The sequence below is a fragment of the Phocoena sinus genome, chromosome 14 (genome assembly GCF_008692025.1).
Source record: "Phocoena sinus isolate mPhoSin1 chromosome 14, mPhoSin1.pri, whole genome shotgun sequence".
In the NCBI taxonomy this organism is placed as follows: domain Eukaryota; kingdom Metazoa; phylum Chordata; class Mammalia; order Artiodactyla; family Phocoenidae; genus Phocoena; species Phocoena sinus.
Genome location: NC_045776.1, coordinates 73,781,475 through 73,806,798, shown reverse-complemented (window position 1 = coordinate 73,806,798; position 25,324 = coordinate 73,781,475). Strand labels below are relative to the sequence as shown.

Below are 25,324 nucleotides of genomic sequence, written 5' to 3'. Positions count from 1 at the left end.
TTTTTGTGTAGCAGTGAAACTGTACAGACTAGAATAGCAAATGAACGTATTGTTTCATGACAAAACCTGTTTGGAAGATTCTTTAGCATTCAATAAAGAAGGCCTTAATAATAAACATAACTAGTATATAAAATGGCTTACAAGAATGGAAGAGCTGGCAATAGAAATTATATAGGTACTTAATCAAAAACATGAAACTAGTGCCACAGTTTCTTTGTTACAAATGTGATTATCTGATCATAATAATTAAAATTCACACAATTGTAGAAAATTGAAGTAAAATCATTACAGATGTGAAACTGCATGTTGAGTAGGATTTTTATTTTAATTTAATTTTTGTTTCCAAAAATTACATGTATAAAATTGAAAAAGTCAAATAGTGCTACAAGGCTTATATTGAAAAACAATTGCAGCTCTTTGCCTTCTCTAGCCCTGATTCTGGCTCTGTACAGGCAAATCACTTTCAACCCTTAGCTGCTTCTTCTGTTATTTAACTCCATATTTCTAAATTATAGGCTTATTTAGCTATTTGTTTATTTTTACAGTTATAGTTTTCATCTATTTGTATCTTACTGTGGAAGGCAATAATTTCGTTCATAACATCCCACTTCTCCCCTTACCTACTTTTCCCCCAGTATAGTTTAGTAATTATGCAGTATTTATATTTTAATGACTAAATATTCACAGCTAAGCCACTTTGTATGTGGAGATTACCTTTCTTAACTTTCTTTCTTGGAGTTAATATTTTTTTGTTCAGTTTACCCCAATCAATCTGACAGAACCATAAAAGTTTAAAACTCCTCTTAGTGTATTCTGAAACATGAGGTAATAGATCTGTTCCATTCTCCCCTTGAGTCTACAGTGTCTCTGGTTCAGTATCTCCTGGGGGTAAAGAAAACCCGTGGCTTCTGCTGGGTTTAGGAAGTCAGTCAGTGAGCTTGGGGAGGGGTCTAATTTCTTAGAATTTAGCAAATTCTTCTGTTTCAGTCCCACCAGCACTTTAGCTTTCAGACGTACCTCTTGCCCTTAATTTCTGAGTCTTCCAAGGTTCTGTGGCTGGAAGAGGCTTGCTGCTTATTGGTGGTCTCCCCATTCATACTGTTGGATTCCAGCTTTCTTGGCCCTGTACATTGGTTATTACTTACCACCTGCCCTTCTGCTTTTTATCTTTTGAAATCTTGTTAATGTTTATTATTTGCTGTCATCTCTTCACATGTTCTTGATCCTTTGGGGTTGATTCCTTTTTTGTTCTTTACTGTCATCCTAATAGGATCTTGGAAGGGAGTGAAAATAGCCTGTGTTTAATACATGTGTAAATGGAACTGGGTTTTTTTGCTTTAAAAATAATTTATTAGTTTTGGATCACAAAATATAGGGAAGACACAAGGGTGATGCCTGTGACCCCTTGGCTGCACTTCCTGTCCATAAACACCTTTTAGAACCCCAGACTCGTGCTGCCCAAGCATTTTCTCACATCCTAACAGCTGAAGAGTATAGTATACGACCATGTGGGAAGTTTAAACAGACACCCTGTATGTGATGCAGGGGTCCCTTCTCACTTCTGCCAATATTGCAACTGTATTGGTTGTGGAACTGGTGTTCTTAAAAATTTATACCGAATTTAGAGAATTAAAAACATTTTATATTGCAAGATGTTACCATTGGGGTGGAATTTCCTGGCAGTCCAGTGGTTAGGGCTTCATGCTTCCACTGCAGGGGGCATGGGTTCAATACCTGGTCAGGGAACTAAGATCCCGCATGCCGTGCGGTACGGCCACAGGAAAAAGAAAAATGTTACCATTAGGAAAAACTGGGTGAAGGGTACACAGGAACTGTGTTATTTCTTACAATTGCATGCAAATCTATAATTATCTCAAAATTAAAGCTTTAATCAAAAAAACAATTTAAGGCTATTGACAGGACAACCATTCCTTTCAATGTATAATGTTTCCTTTAAGAATTTATTTGTAGTATATCAGTATGATAGGTTTGTTTTGGGGTAATTGTTCTTTTTACAGTCTTCCTAATTAAACTTTTTCATTGCTACGTTACATATTATGTCAATGTATTGTAATTTAGGAAACATTTTCACAGTTCTTTTAATCTTTTAGTGCATATACTACATGGTATTAACATAATACTTTTGGCCAGCAATGAATGGGTGTGCCAGTTTCACTGGAGTTTTACCAGCACTGTGTGCTGTTAGAAGTGTTTTTGTTTTGGCAATTTTGGTAGATAGAAAGTGGTATACTAAAGGGGTTTTAATTTGTATTTTTTCTTGATACCTTTTTCTAGACCATTTCAGTATTTGTTAATTGTGGCCTACTAAAGACTAGTTCTGTTTTGAGACCTGTACTTCTTTTTTTCTTTCAACTTTGCAGTTTATTAATCAGTTACTTGGAGTTGTTCCTTTGTCAACACCAACAGAGGATAAGCTGGCACTGCCTGCTGACATCAGAGCTCTGCAGCAACATTTGTGTGTGGTGCAGCTGACGAGGTTACTTGGCTTGTACCACATGATGGATAAAAATCAGAAATTGAGTGTGGTCAGAGAATTGATGTTAAGGTACCAGCATGGACTAGAATTTGGTGAGCAGCCTTTCAAAATGTGCAGTAGTTCCCTGATCTGCTAAGATTTAGAAGTTAGTTTTTTATCTCTCATAGCATGCTGTTGTAATGCTTTTGGCAAGGAAAATATTTTGTCAAGTGGGAACACTATCCAGGTAATAAAATGCAAACCCTTTCTTAAGCTTGGAGTTTTAAAAATTATAATTGGCTCCCAGATATCCATATTCTTCCTGATCTGGCCAGCCAACTCTTTATCACAGTGGGGCTCAGATGAATTGCAGAGTTTATGATAATTGTCATATTTTCTGCTTATAGGCCTTAATATTCTAAATATATAGCCTGTGTAAATGACCAAAAAGAATTGTAAATTGTGAGATAAATATTTAGTTTAGAAGTAGATGATCTTCAGATTGCTTAGATATGTGTGATAAAATATAAATTATCTGACTAGATGATATTAGTATTTCTCTAACTGTATTCTAAAAAATTAGGTGAAGTAATGAGCATAATATTACATTAGTTGTACATGGCTCTTGGATTCTGTTCTTTTCTTCACCTAAAACCTCCTTCCAAATCTTGCTGCTCTCCTTTTGGGACCATTTGGAATACCACCTCTATTCTGGAACCCTTCCTTCTGCTCCAGCTGAGTGTGGTCTCACCTTCTTTTGACTCTTTTGATTCATGGCTTATATTTTTCTTCTGGTATTTACTCCATTCTTATTAGTTTCTTTTCCTCTTTTTCTCTTCTTCCTCCTGTCACTTTCTTGCTTTAAAAAAACTCCTTTGGGGCAGTAATAATTGAACAAATCTTAAAATACAGATATGATTTTTTTTTTCCCTATAGGGAAATCCTGTTTGAAAACCGAATTGCAATTTTCAGACTATTACTGTCTCCTTGCTGTCCATGTGCTTATTGATATATGGAGAGAAACAGGTAAAGAGCAGTGATTTCAGTTTAACTTTACTCTTTGTTTTTGTTGACTATAAATCCTTAGACTAAGTATATAATCCAAGAATTTGATTTATGCTTTTAGGTTTTTCTTCCTTGCCCTTCTCCAGGGTGCTTCTAGAAGAACCAAAGTCTCCAAGTATCCTCCTCTCTGTAATTAGGATAATCTTAAATCAGTGGATATCTGTTCTGTTTTAAAATATTTCTGCATAGTGAGTAAACAACCTATTACAAAGTTACAATAATTAAAATACAGAGAAACTGATTCAGATATAGATGTATGGGTCCATGGAATGAAATAGCCATTTTTGTTCACTTCAGTTTATATAGGAAAATAAACTTTTTTTGGAATATAGTTCAGATTAGCCCATTTAAGACAAATATATACTACATGGTAAAGGAAGCATCATGAGTCATTAAGCAAGAGAAGGATGATTCAGCAGAGGGTACTGAGATTGCCTTTTCTTTAGGTCTCACTTTCTGACATTTTCTCTTATTAGCAGTTTTTGAGAAAAAATAACTTTAGCTACTTATTGCATATTATTCATGAGAATAAACTGCAGAAGAAACAGGGCTGGGAGACAGTGCTGTGCAAGACAGACACCACCCTGCCCTCATGGGTCATTTAACCAAGCACTCAATATTGATACTATCTTCCTCATGCTTAAAGTCCTTCAGATATGCCCTATTTTCCTGAGGATAAAGATCAGCCTTATTAGGATGGTTTACAATGCTCTCTATAATCTAGTGTCTGTCTACATCTCCAGATTCTTAGTACTTAAGGCCCTGAATCTACTTTTTTTTTTTTTTTTGCTACTATCACTGAACATCATGTTACCTCTCTTTGAAATAACTTTCTTACCTCCTTCATCTCACTTTTACTCAAACAGTGCCTCTGACAAGCCTGTCTTGATTTCACCCCCTTCCTCATTGCAGATTTTATGCCCCTTCTGAACTTTTGTAGGACGTTGTGTATATCCATATGATAGTACTTGTTATACTGTATTGTACCGGGGATGGGGATGAAATCCTTTTCATCAGAGTACTTGGTATCTGGAACCCCACATTCAGGAGGTTGCATAGGGCTGTAAAAGTCATCTTAATGTAAAACCGTTAATGAACTGACTACTTAGTAATTTGGCCCCTACTCATACCCTTCCCCACTTATTCCTGGCATCTATTCTTGCTCTTAGTGACTGTGGCTTTGCTAATCTCTTGGTTTTGGAGCAAGATATCTGACCATATAATAGTAATAACAGTTAACAGTTGTGGATCATCAGGCACTTGAAAGTGCTTTATATGAATTAGCTAATTTTAAACCTTGTAACAATACAGTTAAGATCGTTACAGTTTTACAGATGTGGGAAATACAGGGCAGAGAGAAAGCAGTTAGGTGGGTTGTCCAAAATCATACAGTGCAAATACATGGGAAGTTCTAGATATTATATATATATAGATGCAAGTTTTCTTGAAGTCAGTGAAAGTGATGTTGAATGTTCCAGTTGTAGGCTGGAACAATAGTCATTGTTCAAGGTGGATATGACAAAAATTAGAAATGTATAGAAAATTGGTGAGGATGTTGAAAGAGACTGATTTGAATGTGACAGGATTAAGAAGAGCATTTTAAGGTTAAATTGATGATGCTCTCAAATATTTTTTGCAAAAAAGCATTTCTTTATGATTGTGCTACAAAAATAAAATGGGGAGTGAAGGATGCCATTTTTTCTCCTCTAGTTTTATTGAGCTATAATTGATACATTACATTGTATTAGTTTAAGGTATACAATATAGTGATACATGGTATTAGTTTAAGGTATACAATATAGTGATATATCGCAAAATGATTACCACAATAAGTTTAGTTAAAGTCCATTACCTCACATAGCTACTTTTTTTTCCCTTGTGATGAGAAATATTAACATCTACTCTCTTAGCGACTTTCAAATACACAGTACAGTGTGGTTAACTGTAGTCACCATGCTGTACATTATATCCCCAGAATTTATTTATCTTATATCTTTTTATTATATCATTTTGTTATATTATAAAATTTGATTTAAAAAATTTTGTCCCCCAAATCCTCATCAACCCTTGATGCTCTTTGATTTGGCATAGAGTTGTAGTTATATTCTAAATTTTGCAAAATAAAATAAGATGATAAATGTCATCATAATGTTGGGTTTAATAGTTCAGAAGTGTAAATTAAACCTTTTTTTAAAAACTATTTACTTTGAAATTTTGTTTCCATTTAAAAGAGATCTTCAAGAACTTTTTTAAAAAAATTCTGATATTGGTTATCCTTGAATAAGTAGGACTTAAAAAAATTATCTATTATCTATAATTGTCCAACTATCTCTTCTACTCAATTCTGAACCTCTTGAGGCCTGGAACCACCTATGACTCTTATCTTTGGGTGTTATATCTAGTGTTACTGCAGAGTTTAGGTCACTGAGTGTTGAATTAAATAAAATTATGATTGTGAAGACCAGGGAGCAACATGGGAAAACACAAAATCGGGTGTATGCCATGATTACTACTGTGTAAAATTGTGCTGCAAAAATAAAATAGGGAGTGAAGGATGTCATTTTTTTCTCCTCTCGTTATATTGAGCTATAATTGATACATTACATAGTAATGTTATGTATACATAATTGATAGTTCAAAAGCAGTACATTAATCACAATGGTAGTTTGAGTAGATCATGGGTGGTTTACGTAGTTTGGGTAGGATTATGGATGATATTTATCTAAATCCCCAATTTTTGGTTATGTCTTGTTTCTTTTGGAAATATAGAATATAATTTTAAAAGCTCAGTGCATGGAGCTTTTTTTTTGGGGGGGGAGCTTTTTATTTTAGCTGTTTTTTCTAACTGTAAAAGTAGCTCGTAAAAATTTGGCAAATGGTTTATTTTAATCTCACTTTTCCAACTTCCAAAAGACTAACATTTTTGCATATTTCCTTCTCTCTTTCTCTGTGAATGTTTTAAATACTTGAGATGAACTCTTCATAATAGTTTGAATTCTGTACGTTTTACTGATCATTATTGCATAATTATTTTCCCTTGCTGTTAAAAACTCCTTGTTAACGTTAAATGGCTGTATGGTGTTTCCCTGTGTGGGTGTAACTACAGTTTACTTAATCATCCCCCCATTATTAGTACAGTGAATGTTTTTGTATATAAAGCTTTATCTGCATTTCATATTATTTTCTTCAGATAATTTCATAAAAGAGAAATTATTTTTCTTTAAGAATATTGATGCATGTAACGTTTTGAATTTTAGTAGGCCAAAAATGTGTATCATTTTAGTTTGGTTATTAATGAGCAGTTCTTTTTTCAAATATTAGTTGACATCTGTTAGTAGAGTTACATGTGGAAGAAAAATGATGTCAAGAGAAAGCATCTGTCTGGGGTCTTGTAGAGAAAATCCTGTACTGGGAAAGTTGGTGGATTCTACTTCTCCTTCAAAGTCCATCTCTTCTCAGAATCTAGGATCCTGTGAGATTCCAGACTTCTCTTTTAAGACCTGGCAGCTCAAAGTTTGCATCATTTTTGCAGATGCAGGTTTAAGAACTGAGGTAACTATTGAGGGACTGTCTTTTCAGGGAAATTCCCTATTTTGGTTACAGGTGTGTATCTAAAATTTGTTCTCTGCCACCCAACCACATCCTTAGAATACTTAGGGGAGGTGATGGTGTCAGTTAGTTTTTATTTTTTAATTTTGAGAAACCCCCATTTGCTGTCAAGGTCTGTGGATAATGCTGTTATATTTTGGTTCTAGGTGATGAGACCGCTGTGTGGCAGGCCCTGACTTTGCTGGAAGAGGGACTAACTCACAGCCCTTCCAATGCTCAATTCAAATTGCTGCTTGTTCGAATCTACTGTATGCTGGGGGCATTTGAACCGGTGGTGGATCTGTATTCCAGCCTTGATGCTAAGCATATCCAGCATGACACCATTGGGTTGGTAGTATATACTCTGAATAATGAGCAGCCAGCTACAGCAGTGTGGGGTCCTCATATATGGAATTCTTAACATTTTTTTTTTTTTTTTTGTGGTACGCTGGTCTCTCACTGTTGTGGCCTCTCCCGTTGCGGAGCACAGGCTCCGGACGCACAGGCCCAGCGGCCATGGCCCACAGGCCCAGCCACTCCGCGGCACGTGAGATCTTCCCGGAACGGGGCATGAACCTGCGTCCCCTGCATTGGCAGGCGGACGCTCAACCACTGCGCCACCAGGGAAGCCCCTTTTTTTTTTTTTTTAACATTTTGATTTTAGCAGAAAAGTTGTTCCCAGTATTAAGCTTTGTAGATTAATCACCTGTTATGACCCATTGCAAAGCAGAAAGTTTTATCTTTCTCAGCATTTTGTGGTAATTTCAAATGTGTATAATTTAGAAATGGTTAAAAAAAAAAGTTTTCCCCAGATACAGGTAACAGTTATATACTTTGAACTCTTTTTCTTAGCACACATTGTTTTCAAGTCTTTACTTCTGCCTTGCAGTTGAGGTTGACACTTGTATGTTGACCCCAGAGATCCTTTGAATTTGTATTTTGACTGTTCTTTGTGATGAATCAAGGGTATTTTCTCTGTGTCCTGTAGAGCTGTTTTAGGAAGACAATATTCTGTTCTCTAACAACTTGTGTTCCATTAATCATCTGAGTGTAAGAAAGCATGGCATAGAGCTTTAGGTCTCCCACAAAACTGAATTAACTTTGCTGTTTTTTAAAATTTGATTCTGTGAAATAGATCATTTCTATGGCCGCATGTTTTAACTTTTCGTATGCTTAGCTGTTTTTCTACCATAGTAATTTGAAGTGTAGTATTTGATACTAGAGGTGGGTAGGTATAACCTTTTTTTTTCTTTCCTTCCGACCTAGTTACCTTTTGACCCGATACGCCGAATCCCTAGGTCAGTATGCTGCTGCATCCCAGTCCTGTAACTTCGCGCTCAGGTTTTTCCACTCCAACCAGAAAGATGTAAGTGAAAAAAAATTTTATTTTTTAATATGGTCTTGGCCTGCTGAAAGAACATGATTCAGAGAGCGTCTTCCCTCGGGTCACAAGTACACATATTAAGGTGCACCACGCTGTACTCACATGTGCCCTTAGTCTATAGCTTACTGGCCAAGGCTGTTAGGTAGAGGTAAGGAGTTTTTGTGGTTGTTCGTAAGGGTATGTTTAATAGAATCCATGAGAAGGTGCATTTAAAACTGGGTTTTAGCAGAATATGAAGTGCCTCTTAGGTCTGTGTTTTAATCTCTAAGAGACTTTCTAAGGGTATAAGAAATAGCCCATAAGAGTGTATAGCCTGGGATGCCATATATGATTTTGCAATAGCAGTTCTCGCTTACTTTTATTGCTTTCTGAAGTTGATAACCACCATGTTCTTTATCAACAGAGTATACTTACCTTTTTTTACAATTATAAAATTGACCAATTCAGGACACTTTAAGAAACTTAGGTCAGTAGTATGTTTTTTAAAGTAACAATAAGATAGAGCTTTTATGTGCCATAATGAAAGGATGGGATTTGCACCATATTTTTCACTGCAAGCAGATGTGATCTCCACTTGTCAGTTAAGCAGAAGTTATTGTGGAAAAACTATATGGTCTCTACTCAGTCGAGGTATGTAAAACCACCCAGGAACATACGTGGAGATAAGGTACCTCTCTACAGTGGTCACACTACCTGCTTGCTTCTCATGTGCTTCTAAGACTCATCACCTGGAATTTCGCCATGCCAGGTATCTGCCCATAGTGTTCCATTTTTCATGGTCTGACAGCAGCTAAGAAACTTGGCAAAGAAGCTGGTTTCTGAGGTTCTTCTTGGCAAAGCACTCATGAGGATTTTTTTAAAAACCCTTTTGTAAATATGACTGCTATACCTAATTTATCTTCCATCTAATTCTTTAAGCTTGTGTTAAATAGAAAGCTGGGACAGGGCAAAAGCATTTCTGACCAATAGAATATAGGTTTATTGTTCTCATCTTGCAATGATTATATTCTGACACACTTCAGGTCATGGCCTAGAGGGCTGGTGTAGCACGGGGTTGTGATCTTTGCATCATCAGTTGGCTTTTGAGCTCTATCCCTTTCCACCCATGGCTCCACTTCCCAACAGTGATTGTATCTCTGTTCAAACCTCATTTTGTGCCCTAGCTTCTGATCAGGGAGAGACAGAAGTGGGCATCAGCGTTTAAACATATTGCTCAGAAGCTGCTAGCCTGGCTTCACTGTCAGAAGGGCATCTCTAGGACCTTGGCTCTAAAATCTCTTAGCATAAGTGGGCAGTTGAGTTATAAATCTGTGAGTTTTCACTGTATATTCAAGTATCTGTGCTTGAGAAAAACAAATATCGTATATTAATGCATGTATGTTGAATCTGAAAAAATTGGTATAGACGATCTTGTTTCCAAAGCAGATATAGAGACATAGACATGGATACCAAGGGGGAATGGGGGAGCGTGGGATGAATTGGGAGATTGGGATTGACATATCTACGCTATTGATGCTATATATAAAATAGATAACTAATGACAACCTACTGTATAGCACAGGGAACTCTACTCAGTGCTCCGTGGTGACCTAAGTGGGAAGGAAATCCAAAAGAGAGGGGATATATGTATACATATAGCCGATTCACCTAGCTGTACAGTAGAAACTAACACAACATTGTAAAGCAACTATGCTCCAATAAAAATTAAAAAAAAAAAAAGTATCCATGCTTGCCCTTCTCTGTTTTCAAGAAGTTTCACTAACTGAGGAAAAAAATCAAAAGAAAAGTATATTTCAAATCTCATTATTCTGGCTCTGATTACTGTGTTTCTAAGGAAGAGGTTAAGTAAACATTTGATATAGTGAAGAATCCTTTTCAAACTTTTGTTTCTCAAATAGCTTGATGTGGATGTGGGGTGTAAATAAGGGATTAATCCAAGCCTGGTGTTTGGTTTTACTCCAATTTTCAGTCATCCAGTATCCTAGAAGAACTATATTGTTCATGAATTGGTCAATAAAGGCACATTATTTTACACTAATAAAAATCAAGCTCTAATTTTTCTTCCCACAAATACTGTGTCTGAAGAAGTGTTTTGAAAACAACACACACACACACACACACACACACACACACACACACACACACACACACACACACACACACCAACCGAAAGTATTGTAATAGGGAAAGGAGATCCCCAGGAGTGATATGAGAGGGCATGTTGTCCTCAGTGGCTTTTTGTATCTTTGTTTGATATTTTGCTGATGGTTGTGTGTGACAGGAGTGACTAATTCATCTGAATGTATGTGATGCTGAAGCTGATAAAAGTAAAGCATTTTATTAATCTGGGACTAGGACTCTCTGCTTGAAATTTATTTTTATTACTACTAACTAAGAAAACAGCTATTTAATCACATTAAAGTAGATAACTGGGGAGAGAGCATGGAGGGGGCTAGGTCCTGGAGATAAAAGCAAAACACAGTACAGCAAGGAAAACATACCTTAAACCGTAATGCCCAGCCCAAGTTCCAGAATAGGAAAATGGAGACTGTGGTGTGGACTGTTTCCTACAGGAGTTTGAAGCTAAGATAGATCACGATTGTAGTGTTATACTGTATGTGTTAAACCTTCTGATAGTATTAGAAATACATCTCTGGAAAGCTAAAGCTCTATGCTCTACATCTTTTATTCTTGGTAGTTTTTGGCACCCCCAGATGGTTTTTCCTTGAGTGACTGATGTATTTCAATTACCAACTAGCTCTTTGAAAGAACATCTACTCCTTAAATGGAAATCTGCTTTGTAAGGCTTTGTGCTGTGGGATTGAAAGTTGTATTTGGAAGGTCGATATAGGGGTTTTCTTTTTGGAAAGGTCGTTGTCTGCTGTCATCTTATTTGGAATAGAGTTTTATAATATAAAACTAGAGTTTAGATTTACATATCTCCAAAAGTAACTTCCATGTTCGTACTTAAAAAAAAATTTGCCTTTACAAGTCTGCATTTTAGGTATTCATGAAGATCATTATTCAAGGGTTTGATGTCCATGTATTTCGCTAATTTTTACAGTGACCAGGGTTCATTTCAGGAATCCATATGGGATCTCAATAGCCTCATTGGTGCATAAATGAGTAGAAATGGGTACAGACAACATTCTCTGATATTCAGAAGTCTTTAAAGTACCCATGGCTTCCAGTTTTGCCTGCAGTTCCAATAGGTCGTTGTTTCTTCAAATCATGGTGCTTCCTCAGTCTGTCCTATTGGTAGCTGCCCAGGCCCTTTTCTAGCTCTGCAGTGATACTTTACTGCAGTATTAAAGGAGGACTATCTTAAAAAAAGAAGCCAGAGAACTATAGTTGCCTTCTTAGTTTGTTAAAGGACTGCATTCCTTTTTTGTGGCCCCTTATTTTTCTCTTGCCTTTTTTCTAAAGTGGTATTCCATAGACCACTCAGAAGTTAAAACTTCCTCTACACTTGGTAAGGCTGAGTTCTTTCCTTTAACCATAGTGTATTTTGGAGCTGTAATTAATAAATTTGATTGGAATCACCAAAGTCAAATTTTTATCCTGATTAGTTGCTGGATCATATGTTCCTAACCAGCCGTTTTTTTCAAACTGTAAGGTCCTGTTGCAAGGGCTGTTGGTAAACCTTGCTATGTTTTCCAAACCAAGAGGCCATTGGATAGGCATATGTGTTTAGGGTATCCTGGCCTCTTCTTGACTGAGCGTATCACTGTCCTTTAATCAAGCTAGAAGGTACACTTGAGCTTTTTCAGATAGTCCTTCTTTAAACCTGCAGGATCACAAGTAATCTTTTTAATTTTCTTGTGTCCGTCCGTCTTTAATTTCTCCAGATACTGCAGGCAAACAGCTCGCCGAGGTGTCCCATGGGGGTTTAAAAGCCGCATCGAATGCAGTTGAATTAGCGCCCGTGGCGCAATCCCGCGGCCTGAAATGAACCCTGCGAGGCTGTGTATCAGAGGGTATGTTGTTGACTATTGGCCTATTTTCCTGTTGGGCAAATTATTCGGTCATAATGGAGATGGGGGCAGAGCTGACTGAGGCTGTGCAAAAAGACTGTCTTTTCTAGAAAGGATCTTTGGGGGCAGACATCAACTTTGAGTTTAGTACTTAGCCCAAAAGGGTGCCCTTCTGACTTCCGATCCTGATGGCGTAGGCCCACACCCATGAAATGTTCTTCCCTGAGATTTTCTTCTGTTGTGCCAGAATTTCTGTTTAGGATTCTTTATCTTGCCTCTGTTCATGTTTCATCTGTATATATGTATTAATCTAATTAACGCACATGTGGTGTATGTTATGGGATTTTCTAGCATAGTAGTTTGGATGGACAGGTAACCTGGTTTTTGCATTTTCTGTCCTCAGAATGGATGATGACATGAATTTTTATAGGTCTTTTGTTTGGTGTCTTCTATCTTGATGCAATACACATATTCCTATGTTTGTGATATATTATTCAGAAGTAAACAAAACCAAGGAGCAGCCTGTCTTTTTTCTGAAGGACAGTAATTTTTATTTGTGGTGGTGGTGGGATGGTTATATTATTCTGGTATTTTGGGAACCTTTGTATAAAACAAAGTTTATCTTAGATGCAGAAAAACATGGAGTAATATCCCTTCCACAATGGCACTAACCAAAACCTTGATTGCTGTAGTATAACAAAACCTTCAGTCCTGTTGAAATGAACATAACTGCTAGGAGAAAGTCTACATGGTGGTAGCAGCAGCTAAATATTATTAGTAGTAATATTAGTGAAGAAGACATTTGACTCCAGTATAGGATAGAAGAAAAATGTCATTTTTAAAAGCTGATATTCTGTTTGGTGACGAAGAACTTTAAAGATTAGATTCAACATCTTGATTTTAGTTTGAGTGTTGTTTTGTTTTGTCTGGCAAGGTATGTCTTCGTTACCTGACATGTGAAATGTTTATACCAAGGTGATGTCTTTCCTTCCCAGACCTCAGAATATATTATTCAAGCTTACAAATATGGTGCATTTGAGAAGATCCCAGAGTTTATCGCTTTTAGGAACAGGCTGAATAATTCTCTTCATTTTGCACAAGTCCGTACTGAACGGATGTTGTTAGACCTTCTACTTGAAGCAAATGTGTAAGTATTGCACAAGAGCTAATAAGGAACTAAGAGATTAGATCAGATGCTGAGAGCCATTAATGGGCCTCATGGGTGTCATTAGCGGCCTTAAGCTAAAGAAAAATGAGAAAAAAAATATGTAGGAGGGAACAGGGAAGAAAGGGGAAGGTGCCTGTCACGGGGAATGATAGGGTACTGCCAGCACCATCCCAGGTTCCATACAGAAACCAGCTAGACCATGGTCATCATCCCTGGCCCATATTATGTTTACAAGCTTCCCCATACCCTGCAAACATGGGATTTCAGGAATTAATGCTGATGAACTTTATTTTGGTTGGGCCTCCAGATGCCTTTCTTTTGCTGTGTAGCAGGCCAGAACCAGTGCTTGGTTCTATTTCACGTTATATGAGCTTTTACTTCCTAATATTAAAGCCTTCCTTTCTTCCTTCACTCTTTCCTTTTCTCTCTTTCTAGTAAAACAAAGTCCTGGCTAACATGTTTTCATGACTATTTTATTATTGAATAATACTGAAATAAATTTTCATTATCACAGATCAACCAGCTTAGCAGAAAGTATAAAGTCAATGAATCTTCGGCCAGAAGAAGATGACATTCCATGGGAAGCCTTGCGAGACAACAGAGACTTAAATGTTTTCTTTAGCTGGGATCCAAAAGACAGGTAACTTGAATTTAACCCCAAGCAATTTATTTTTAAAGAATCAAGATGAATTTAAGAGTTTTATATATTATATTATATATTATGTATATATAATAACATTTTTATTGTAGGGATCAGAAACTATAGTTAAGCCAAAGGAAGAAAAGAAAACCTCACCCCTATGTTGAGATTACTGGTTAATCTAAAAGTTAATTCCTCCTTCACAGCATACATGAAAACAGATTCCAGATGGATTAAAGATTATATATGTTAAAACTTAGAAGAAAATATAAAAAATATTTTTAAATGGTTGGGATAGTCTTTCTCAGCATTACATCAGATCTGGAAACAAAGGATTTGACCTCTAAATATTAGTCTTCTATATAGAAGTAAATTTGTTAACAAGTTCTAGAGGTATCTGGTAAATTGGTAAATTTCTTCATATATATTAATATCCTTCACATATACAGAGAACTCAATAAATCAATAAGAAGAAGATAAATGAAAAACAAATGGGGCAAAGGGTTTAATAGGAAATTAAAGAAATGTACTTTACAGCAATAAAGATTTGATTTTAATCTATCAGACGAAGATTTAACCTATCCCATAAAAAAAGATTAATCCTTGTTCTCAGCTAGGTTACGGGAAAGTGGTTGTTGTGAGTTTATATGGCAGTAAAACTTTATATAACCTTTCTATAGGGAATTTTAGTTATATGTATCAAGATTGAAAAGGCTGTGTACCATTTAATTCAGGAGAACCACTTCTAGGAAAGTGGAAACTAAGGAATAAGTGCACAAGTATGTAGAGACATGTATAGAAGGTAGTTCTGAATATGCTGTAATTTAGGGGCTGCCAAGACTACATTCAGTGATTCGCCAGGACTCATGGGATTCTACATGCAGTTGGACTCACAACTAAGTTGTTTTATAACAAAAGGATACATGACAGGATCAGCAAAGGGAAAGACATACAGGTGGAGTTCGGAAAACTCCATGCACAGACTTCCAGTGTTCTCTCCCTCCTATGAAGGAATATACTGAGCGTGTGCTCCTTTTTCCAGCAGCAAAAAATGCGGTATTTCTGTGCAATATTTCTACCCAGAGAAGCCCATTAAAGATTTGGTGCCCAAGGTTTTCATCGGCTGGTGATATAGGCACCCTCAGTCTATCTAGCATGTACCAACATTTCAGACTCCCAGAAGGAAAGCACTGTTCACCCTTAACCACATAATTTGTACGAACAATCTAGGCAGGTGAGCCACTCTTGTCATTTAGGGAATGGTTGGCCTGCTAGGTTCCCAGACATCAGGCAAGGGCCAACCTTGCAAGTAGGCCCTTCTGAAGATAATAGCTTCACGGTTGCTATGTTAACCTTTTTTTTTTTTAAAGAATATTTGGTGGGGGGATTATTTATTTATTTATTTGTTTGTTTTATTTTTGACTGTGTTGGGTCTTCGTTGCTGTGTGTGGGCTTTCTCTAGTTGCGGTGAGTGGGGGCTACTCTTTGTTGCAGTGAGTAGGCTTCTCACTGTCGTGGCTTCTCTTGTTGTGGAGCACGGGCTTTAGGCACGCAGGCTTCAGTAGTTGTGGCACGTAGGCTCAGTAGTTGTGGCTCATGGACTCTAGAGCACAGGTTCAGTAGTTGTGGTGCACAGGCTTAGTTGCTCCGTGGCATGTGGGATCTTCCCGGGCCAGGGATCAAACCCGTGTCCCCTGCATTGGCAGGCAGATTCTTAACCACTGCACCACCAGGCAAGCCCTATGTTAACTGTTTTCTGTACACACTGTCATAAAAAGATGCAGTTTGCAAAATAGTATAAACACTGTGAACCCATTTTATCTGTTTAAAGTATATTACATAAATATTTGTAGTTCATTTTCGTACATCGTATTGCAAAAGTCTGAAAGGCTCTATACCAAGCATGTTAATATTGGGGGTTCTCCATCAGTAGTAATGTTGTAGTTATGACTTGTTGACACTTCCGTTATAAACTTTTTTTTTTTTTTTTTTTTTTTTTTTGCGGTACATGGGCCTCTCACTGTTGTGGCCTCTCCCGTTGCGGAGCACAGGCTCCAGACGAGCAGGCTCAGCGGCCATGGCTTACGGGCCCAGCCGCTCTGCGGCATGTGGGATCTTCCCGGACCGGGGCACGAACCCGTGTCCCCCGCATCGGCAGGCGGACTCTCAACCACTGCGCCACCAGGGAAGCCCTCCGTTATAAACTTTAATTTTGAATTGTTTATGCAGAATAACTGGATTTATGTTGTGTTAGGCTGAAAGTTGACAATTTTGGCTACCATTTGTGGATTTTGACTTAGATTCATTATGCATATCAGAATCTTTTTTTTATAAGAGCATGGAAAAACATTTGTTGTAAACTGCTCTTTAACAAAGAATATTTAGTTTTTTTTAACATAAAGTTTGACTGGCAGTTAATAGTGTGAAGCAGATCATATTTGTATTGATTAAAAAATGAAACTTAGAAACTTAGATTTTAAAATCTAATTTAAAATCTAGTGACAGTACTTAGCTTACTATTATTTATCATTTGAATCATCTAAATTTAGTGAGAATATTAATTGAGAATGTTTTTCTTTCTAATTTTTATACTCTGTAAATCACGGCCTTAAAAATAATAATGCATAATGAAACAATTCCAACATGAAAAGTGTTTTTTACTTTTGTTACATAAAAATAATTTGAGTGCTTACTTAATATACCTTGAGAGGTTATCTAGTAAATCACTAAATAGATGGTATCACTCAACAAATAATGTTATTATTTTCTGAAGGAATAAAGATTTCCAGTCATTAAACAAAAACTAAATAATCAAGTGTTCTGTATCAGGAATTCTAAATATGCCTTTCTAAGATCCTTTTTATGTGTCATTTTTACCCTGAAAGTTTTAACTAATTGAAGTGATGGTTCAAAATAAATTTTAGAAAACTTAGGATAGCATTGATTCTGTTCCTATAACAGAATCTCAGTGGAATATTTTTCCCAAGACTAATACAAATTTAATCTGATTTTTTTAAGACTTTGTTAGCTTCCATTTAAATGATAGTATAGGGACTTACCTGGAAATCAGGTCCAATGGTTAAGACTCCACCTTCCAATGCAGGGGGTGCGGGTTTGATCCCTGGTGAGGGAACTAAGATCCCACATGCTGCGGGGTACAGCCAAAAATTTTAAAAAAAGAAGGAAAAAAAAAGATAGTACAAGCATATATTCTTTGGGAGCATTTTTTGTTCTTCAGACAAACAGAAGTGATTTTAATAAGGCTTAATAATATTTAATGGCAACCTTCTGTTCTATTTTAAAAATCTAGTCTTTTGACCACTTTGACTTTTTAAATACATGACATCTTTACCAAGTACACTGAAGGTCTATTATAGGGAGAACTGGTTGGAAGAAAATAAAAGTTTTGATTGTAAGTCATTCATTTAATTAAAAAACATTGCAGGGCTTCCCTGGTGGCGCAGTGGTTGAGAGTCCGCCTGCCGATGCAGGGGACACGGGTTCGTGCCCCGGTCTGGGAGGATCCCACATGCCGCGGAGCGGCTGGGCCCGTGAGCCATGGCCGCTGAGCCTGCGCGTCCGGAGCCTGTCCTCCGCAACGGGAGAGGCCACAACAGTGAGAGGCCCGCGTAACGCATAAAAAAAAAAAAAACATTGCAAATACTGCATGTTGTTATTTATGTAAAATCAGATAAAAGACATTCTTGTCAGGTTCCAAAATTTGTATATACTTTTAGGTCATAAGAGTTAATAGTTTTATTTATTACTTTGTGTAGATTATGTTATTTATGTGTGAAACAAAGCAGGAAAATATATTGAGAAAGAATTTGTTTATGGAGGAGTTTTTTAATGTGTTATATTTCTTAAATGTAAACATATATTTCTAATGCGTACTTAAGTAATGTTTAAGGAAACCAAAGTAATGCATTGTTGTGCATGTTGGCAGTCAAAAATAAAACCATTTTGGTGGTTAAAAAATATATATATATTGTGGGTTCTTGGTTATCAGGTCCCGTTTTCCTTTTACTTTTTTTACTTTTCTGTCATTTGAATTTTTTATATTATGTATTTTATCATCAGAAAAATGAATCTCATGTAAGGGGAAAACGACCTGTTAGGTAGGTTATCTTTCCCATTTTATGGATACCGAAATGGGGACTTGGACTGTTTTGGTTTGTCCAAGATCATTCAGCTATTAAATGAAAGCTGAGACCATTCAAAGGCGTCTTGACTGATGAAAGTGAACTTTGAAAGCTTTAAAGTTAACATGAATAAAATGGATGGTTTGCGGATGTTTCTTTTTAAGGGATGTTTCTGAAGAACATAAGAAACTTTCCTTGGAGGAGGAGACAATGTGGTTAAGAATCCGTTCCTTAACCTTGAGGCTGATCAGTGGACTTCCAAGTCTTAACCATTCTGTTGGGCCAGAGAACTCAGAGAAGACCACTGAGAATGGAGTATCCTCCCGGATTGATATTTTCCGTTTGCTCCTTCAACAGCTGGAGGTGGCCCTGGAGACGGGAAAGCGATTTATTGAGAAGGACATTCAGGTATCATCAGTGCGTATTTACAATCAAAGCTGCAATAATATGTGACTGTCTTTTTGAAAATAGGAATTGGGGATGGGTGAGTAGTAAAGAACAGCATTTTGTCCCACTTTATGGCATCTATAGGAAAAAGACAAACTTTTTAAACTTGGGGAATTGCAGATGCTTCCTCAGTATCCAAATTGGATAGTGAGGAAAAGCAAAATAGCTTTTTTGTGATGGTAAACTTCTTAATACCTGTCAACAAATTAATACAGCGTTTCTGTTTTCACCATAATGATTTGGTTATTATTAGCTTGCTGATCAGTGCTTTGTAACTTAATCATGGAGATAGATTTTTATCCAGTTCCTTGTTTTCTCATTTTGTATTTTATGAATTTAAATTTCAGTGGATTTAAAGAACATTTAAAGAACTTTTTTTCCTTTCCAGTATCCTTTCCTTGGTCCTGTACCTACCAGAATGGCTGGATTCTTTAATTCTGGCTGTTCTCAGTGTCAGACCAGCTCTTTTTATCTTGTTAGTGATATTTATGAGCTGGACATCAATGGTTTAGGTAAGTGTATACTTGCATGAGTATGTTTACAGGGTCTTTGTCACTGAAAACTTAGTAAATGCAACAAAATATCTATAACCTCACATATTTGGAAAAATTTGGAGGAGATGGGAGGTGGAAGCTGTTCTGGAATCTCTGGTTTGCTATACAAGAAAGTCCATTAAACAGTTTACAAAATAATGTTTAGAAGCTTAAGTCCATTCCATATTTTTTTTTAATCCGCCCTGCTGCGCCCCCACCCCCACCCCAGCACCTCTAAATGCTGCTCACTCCCTTTCCCTCATTTTCCCACTTTTGTTTTAAGTCTGTTCCATATTTAAAATCATTTTTTAGGGCCAAAAGTTGAAGAAATCCTTGATTTGTTGAAATATTGTTGGATTTCAAGTTGAATTCTTTTCATTCATTCATTTAAAAATTTTTTTAAAATTGAAGTATAGTTGATTTACAATGTTATGTTAGTTTCTGTTGTACAGCAAAGTGATTCAGTTATACCTGTATATATATACATGTATTTTCATATTCTTTTCCATTCTGGTTTATGATAGGATACTGAATATAGTTCCCTGTGCTATGCAGTAGGACCTTGTTGTTTATCTGTTTTATGTCTAGTAGTTTGTATCTGCTAATCCCAAACTCCTAATTTATCCCTCCCTCATTCCCCTTTGATAACCATAAATTTGTTTTCTATGTCTATGAGTCTGTTTCTGTTTTATAAATAACTTCATTTGCATCAGATTAAATTCTTTACTTAAAAATGAAGGCCTAGGGACTTCCCTGGTGGTCCAGTGAGTAAGGCTCTGTGCTCCCAATGCAGGGGGCCGGGGTTTGATCCCTGGTTGGGGAACTAGATCCCGCATGCATGCCGCAACTAAGAGTTTGCATGCCACAACTAAGAAGTCTGCATGCTGCAACTAAAGATCCCGCATGCCACAACAGAGACCTGGTGCGGCCAAAATAAATAAATAAGTATTTAAAAAAAGAAAGAAGAAGGCCTAAACTTTGTAGAGAAAAAGATTTTTTTCTAAGCTGTCAACCCAGCGAGAGTCACAAATACCATATAGGTCATGTTTTTTTGTTTGTGTTTTGTTTTTCACAAGTCATAAGGCTTGTGGATCCTGTCATTTAGAGTATTTGAAACACATAGATTTCTGGTCCTCCTAGAGAATCTTAGGTAGTGCTTTTGGCAGAACAGTAATTAATACCTTTCTTTGCCTTTTTTCTTTCCCTTTCTCTTTCCTTTTCTCCTTTTCCTGTCCTTCATCTTTCTCTCAGTAATGGAATTTAGAGGCCTGTGGGTCTTAAGAGAAAACAAAATGTCCTTGCCTATGCTTCCAGGTATTGGTCTTACTTCTTTATCTTACTAAAAATTGAATTGAAAGTTTTTCATTGTGTTTCAATTTTAGAGGATACAATGGAGATCCAGGAGCGAGTAGAGAATAGTCTTAAGTCTTTACTAGAACAGTTAAAAGGTAAGTGGTCTTACTGTGGATTCCCATATTGTATCTGATTGTCTGACAATAGCTCATTTTTCCGTAGAAACTTGCAAGAGGTTTTGAAAAATAATAATACACACGTTTTTGGTATTTTTTTTTTTTTTTTTTTTTTTTTTCGTTTTTGGTATTTTTAAAGACTTTGTTTCTAACTTTAAAAAGTTTTGATTACAAAAGTAGTAGACACCTATTGTAAAACAGTACACAAGTGGGTATGGTCTTTTCCCCTTTCCCAGCCCCATTCCTGCAGAAGTAAGTAGGTACGTGCTGTTGGCACTTTGCAGTCTGTATTTCTACATACCACCTAAACAGTCATATATGTGTGTATGGAAATACATAGTAGTGATTATTTAAAAAAATATATATGAAAAGGTATAATACATGCTTTTCTGGCTTTAATTATTATCTTGGACATTTTACCATGTCAGTTATATACACACCCCATTTGTTTTAAGGGCTGCATAATATTCCACAGTATTGTATCAGTGTACCAGATTTATTTATATGCTCTGAGTACATAATATATTATGCATAACAATGATGACATAAATATTTGGGACACAATTGTTTGGGTACTTATTTGAGTATTTCCTTGGGGTAAATTCCTAGCAATGAAATTATTTGGTAAAGAATATACATATGAATTTTCTTTTAACTCTCTCAAATACTTAAAAAAATTATTATTATTTTATTTAACTATAGTTGATTTACAATACTGTGTTAGTTTCAGGTATACACCTTCAGATTCTTTTCCATTATAGATTATTGTGCATTTTAAATCTATAAGGGTCTTTCTTTTTAGGAGCCTAAAAAGTCTTTTATTTTGTTGCTCAAATGAAGACTGAGAATTAAAAGATGATCAGGATTATGAGAATAAAACCTGGTATTTGTTATGAAGGTGCATTTCTACCATGCACATTGGTCTTTTAGTCTATAATGGCACAAGTTCTTTTAAACCATCCACTTGAAGTCTTATTTTTATTGTGCCAATGGCCTATCTCTGGAAAGGTGTAGCTGGTGTTTATTTATTTTTTAAACAGTTATCCCATATTTTATTTTATTTATTTTTTAAAAATTATTTATTTATTTGGTTGCGCTGGGTCTTAGTTGCGGCAGGCAGCCTCCTTAGTTGCGGCTCACAGGCTCCTTAGTTGCAGCACGTGGGCTTCCTTAGTTGTGACATGTGAACTATTAATTGTGGTGTGCATGTGGGATCTAGTTCCCTGACCATGGATTAACCCAGGCCACCTGCACTGGAAGTGTGGAGTTTTAACCACTGGACCACCAGGGAAGTCCCCGTAGCTGGTGTTTAGACCCTAGAATATATAATTTATAAGTCTGCCTTTTATGTTTTGAAGACAATAGAGCAGTAGTCGTGTGGCTTTTTAAAGAGCTTAAAATAGGGCTTCCCTGGTGGCACAGTGGTTAGGAGTCTGCCTGCCAATGCAGGGGACACGGGTTCAAGCCCTGGTCCAGGAAGATCCCACATGCTGCGGAGCAGCTAAGTCCATGAGCCACAACTGCTGAGCCTGCGCTCTAGGGCCCACGAGCCACAACTACTGAGCCCACGTGCCACAACTACTGAAACCCACGCGCCTAGAGCCTGTGCTCCACTACAAGAGAAGCCACTGCAATGAGAAGCCTGCGTACCACAATGAAGAGTAGTCCCCGCTCGCCACAACTAGAGGAAGCCTGAGGGCAGCAACAAAGACCCAATGCAGCCAAAAACAATAAATAAATAAAATAAAATAAACTTAAAAAAAATAAAGAGCTTAAAACAGATATTCTTTGGTGTTTGTTTCATTGGGGTGGGGGAGCTTTCTGGATTAAGTCTTTTTATTTGCTTATTCTTTATTAGATTGTGCATTGTGTTCCTAAAAATAACATTGAAACAAAAGCTGACTAAAACCGTAAACTATTTTTCTGTTTTCAGATGTCTTTAGTAAATGTAAAGGTGATCTCTTAGAAGTTAAAGATGGTAACTTGAAAACACATCCTACTCTTTTAGAAAATCTAGTCTTCTTGGTTGAGGTATGTTTTTGTTCTCTTTGTGAAAAACTCAGTTTTCCTTAATTGTATGCAGGATTAATTTTTCAAAAATGAACAGGTAATAGGCACCTTATGCCTGTAATTTAACCGTTCACTCCCACCTTTTGTTAATTGAAAAGCAATTTCAATTTTCTGAACTAATTCCTTCCAAGGGTATCAGGAGAATTTCATTCATAATGTTAGGGTAAAACTTCTTGAAATTTGCTTTACAAATCTCTAAAGATTCCTCAGATTCACTGCAAATCTAGCTCTCTTCTGTTCATTTTCCTTTTTGACTCAACTGTTATGTAGTTTAAGTTAATTCTGCCAGCTTTCTAAATTTGTTGCTGCTGTTCACTAATTGCTGAGATTCTGCATTATGAAAGAGAATCCAGGAGCTGATGTAGCAAAACACTTCTTTTCTTTTAGCCAGAGAGAGAGAGAAGGATCACAAACACTCATAATCCATTATCTTTTTTCCGTTTATTTTGTCACATGTTTATTTACTTTCTTTTTCTACTAGTCTGTAAGCTTCCTGAAGGCAATATTCTCTGTTTTGGTGACATTTTAAGTGCCTAAGAGATACTTAATGAGTGAATGAGAAATAATTGCATGTATATATGTACATGAATGCGCTGTAGCATAGGTGAAGACGTGAAAACACCTAACTTAATTCAAAGGAGAATATGTGCTGACCAACTGGGGAGATTTCTTCATACACAATTTAAGGTTTGCAGGTGAGGCAGTATCTTACCTGGATGGAGAGGTGGGTGGGGAGAGGCATATTTTACAGAACCTTTGGATTCCATACCTAGGAATTTGGACTTTTCACTTCACTGAAAAGGATTTTAGTGGATCCCCATCTCCTGCAAGGAAGTGAAAGAAAATTGGACTGAGTAGAGCAGGTGTCCTGAACCCCCGGGCCACGGACTGTTAACCAGTCTGTTAACAGACTGTTAGGAACTGGGCCGTACAGCTGGAGGTGAGCAGCAGGTGAGCGAAGCTTCATCTGTGTTTACAACTGCTCCCCATCACTTGCATTACCGCCTGAGCTCTGCCTCCTGTCAGATCAGCAGCGGCATTAGATTCTCATAGGAGCGCGAACCCTACTGTGAACTGTGCATGCGAGGGATCTAGGTTGCGTGCTCCTCATGAGAATCTAAATGCCTGATGATCTGAGTTGGAGCTGAGGCAGTGATACTAGCACTGGGGAGTGGCTGCAAATACAGATTATCATGAGCAGAGAGGTTTGACTGCACAGAGACCATAATAAATCAGTTGCTTGCAGACTCATATCAAAACCCTATCAAGTGAACAAACAAGCTCAGGGCTCCCACTGATTCTGCATTATGGTGAGTTGTATAATTATTTCATTATATATTACAGTGTAATTATAATAGGAATAAAGTGCACAATAAACGTAATGAGCCTGAATCATCGCCAAACCATCCCCCCGTCCATGGAAAAATTGTCTTCCACGAAACCAGTCCCTGGTGCCAAAAAGGTTGGGGACCACTGGAGTAGAGGATGAGTTTAGAGCTGGGAGAGCCAGAAGAAAGAATAAAGACAGTATTCTGAGTGGGAGATGAAGAAGACCTGGATCAGTGTGGTGATTGTAGAAATTAGAGAGTGGAGAGTTACAAGAGAACTTGAAGAGATTTGCATAGAAGAGCTGTTTGCATAGAATTTGTATAGTTCATAATCTTTGTTCTTGATAGATATCTTGAGTGTAATCCTTATTGATGAATTTGCAATTTTTCCTCTTTCAGACTATTTCTATTATCCTTTGGGTGTCCAGTTACTGTGAGAGTGTCCTGCGACCATACAAATTAAATTTACAGAAAAAGAAGAAGAAGAAAAAAGAAACCAGCATCATCATGGTAATAACAGAGAAAACACAAGTAACAATCTGGCTGCATGCTGCCTTTTCTTTTCACTGTTTTCCTGCATTTTGTAAGAGATCATAGTACCCAATATGCATTCATTTTTTCTCCCCAGCTTTTAAAAAAAAATATACACCTGCAGAAAAGCTGAAAGACTAGTATAATGACACCCAGACATCCTTACCTAGATTCACCACTTGTTAACAATTTGCCACATTGGCTTTATCTCTCTCTCTCTCCCTCCCCCTCCCTCCCCCTCCCTCCCTCTCCCTCTCCCTCTCCCTCTCCCTCTCCCTCTCCCTCTCCCTCTCCCTCTCCCTCTCCCTCTCCCTCTCCCTCTCCCTCTCCCTCTCCCTCTCCCTCTCCCTCTCCCTCTCCCTCTCCCTCTCCCTCTCCCTCTCCCTCTCCCTCTCCCTCTCCCTCTCCCTCTCCCTCTCCCTCTCCCTCTCCCTCTCCCTCTCCCTCTCCCTCTCCCTCTCCCTCTCCCTCTCCCTCTCCCTCTCCCTCTCCCTCTCCCTCTCCCTCTC

General features: G+C 37.2%; 1 protein-coding gene across 2 annotated transcripts in view; it reads left to right on the top strand.

Annotated features, from left to right (window-relative positions):
- NAA25 (N-alpha-acetyltransferase 25, NatB auxiliary subunit) overlaps window positions 1-25,324 on the top strand; it is a 74,837-nt gene that overhangs the window by 34,666 nt on the left and 14,847 nt on the right. For both annotated transcript variants that reach the window (XM_032602377.1, XM_032602376.1), the window contains exons 12-22: window positions 2,382-2,589; window positions 3,413-3,502; window positions 7,297-7,477; window positions 8,396-8,495; window positions 13,483-13,634; window positions 14,170-14,295; window positions 18,602-18,845; window positions 19,273-19,396; window positions 20,800-20,865; window positions 22,820-22,917; window positions 24,684-24,794. In XM_032602377.1, the coding sequence (XP_032458268.1) occupies window positions 2,382-2,589; window positions 3,413-3,502; window positions 7,297-7,477; window positions 8,396-8,495; window positions 13,483-13,634; window positions 14,170-14,295; window positions 18,602-18,845; window positions 19,273-19,396; window positions 20,800-20,865; window positions 22,820-22,917; window positions 24,684-24,794 (1,500 nt within the window). The remainder of the gene's footprint in view (window positions 1-2,381; window positions 2,590-3,412; window positions 3,503-7,296; window positions 7,478-8,395; window positions 8,496-13,482; window positions 13,635-14,169; window positions 14,296-18,601; window positions 18,846-19,272; window positions 19,397-20,799; window positions 20,866-22,819; window positions 22,918-24,683; window positions 24,795-25,324) is intronic.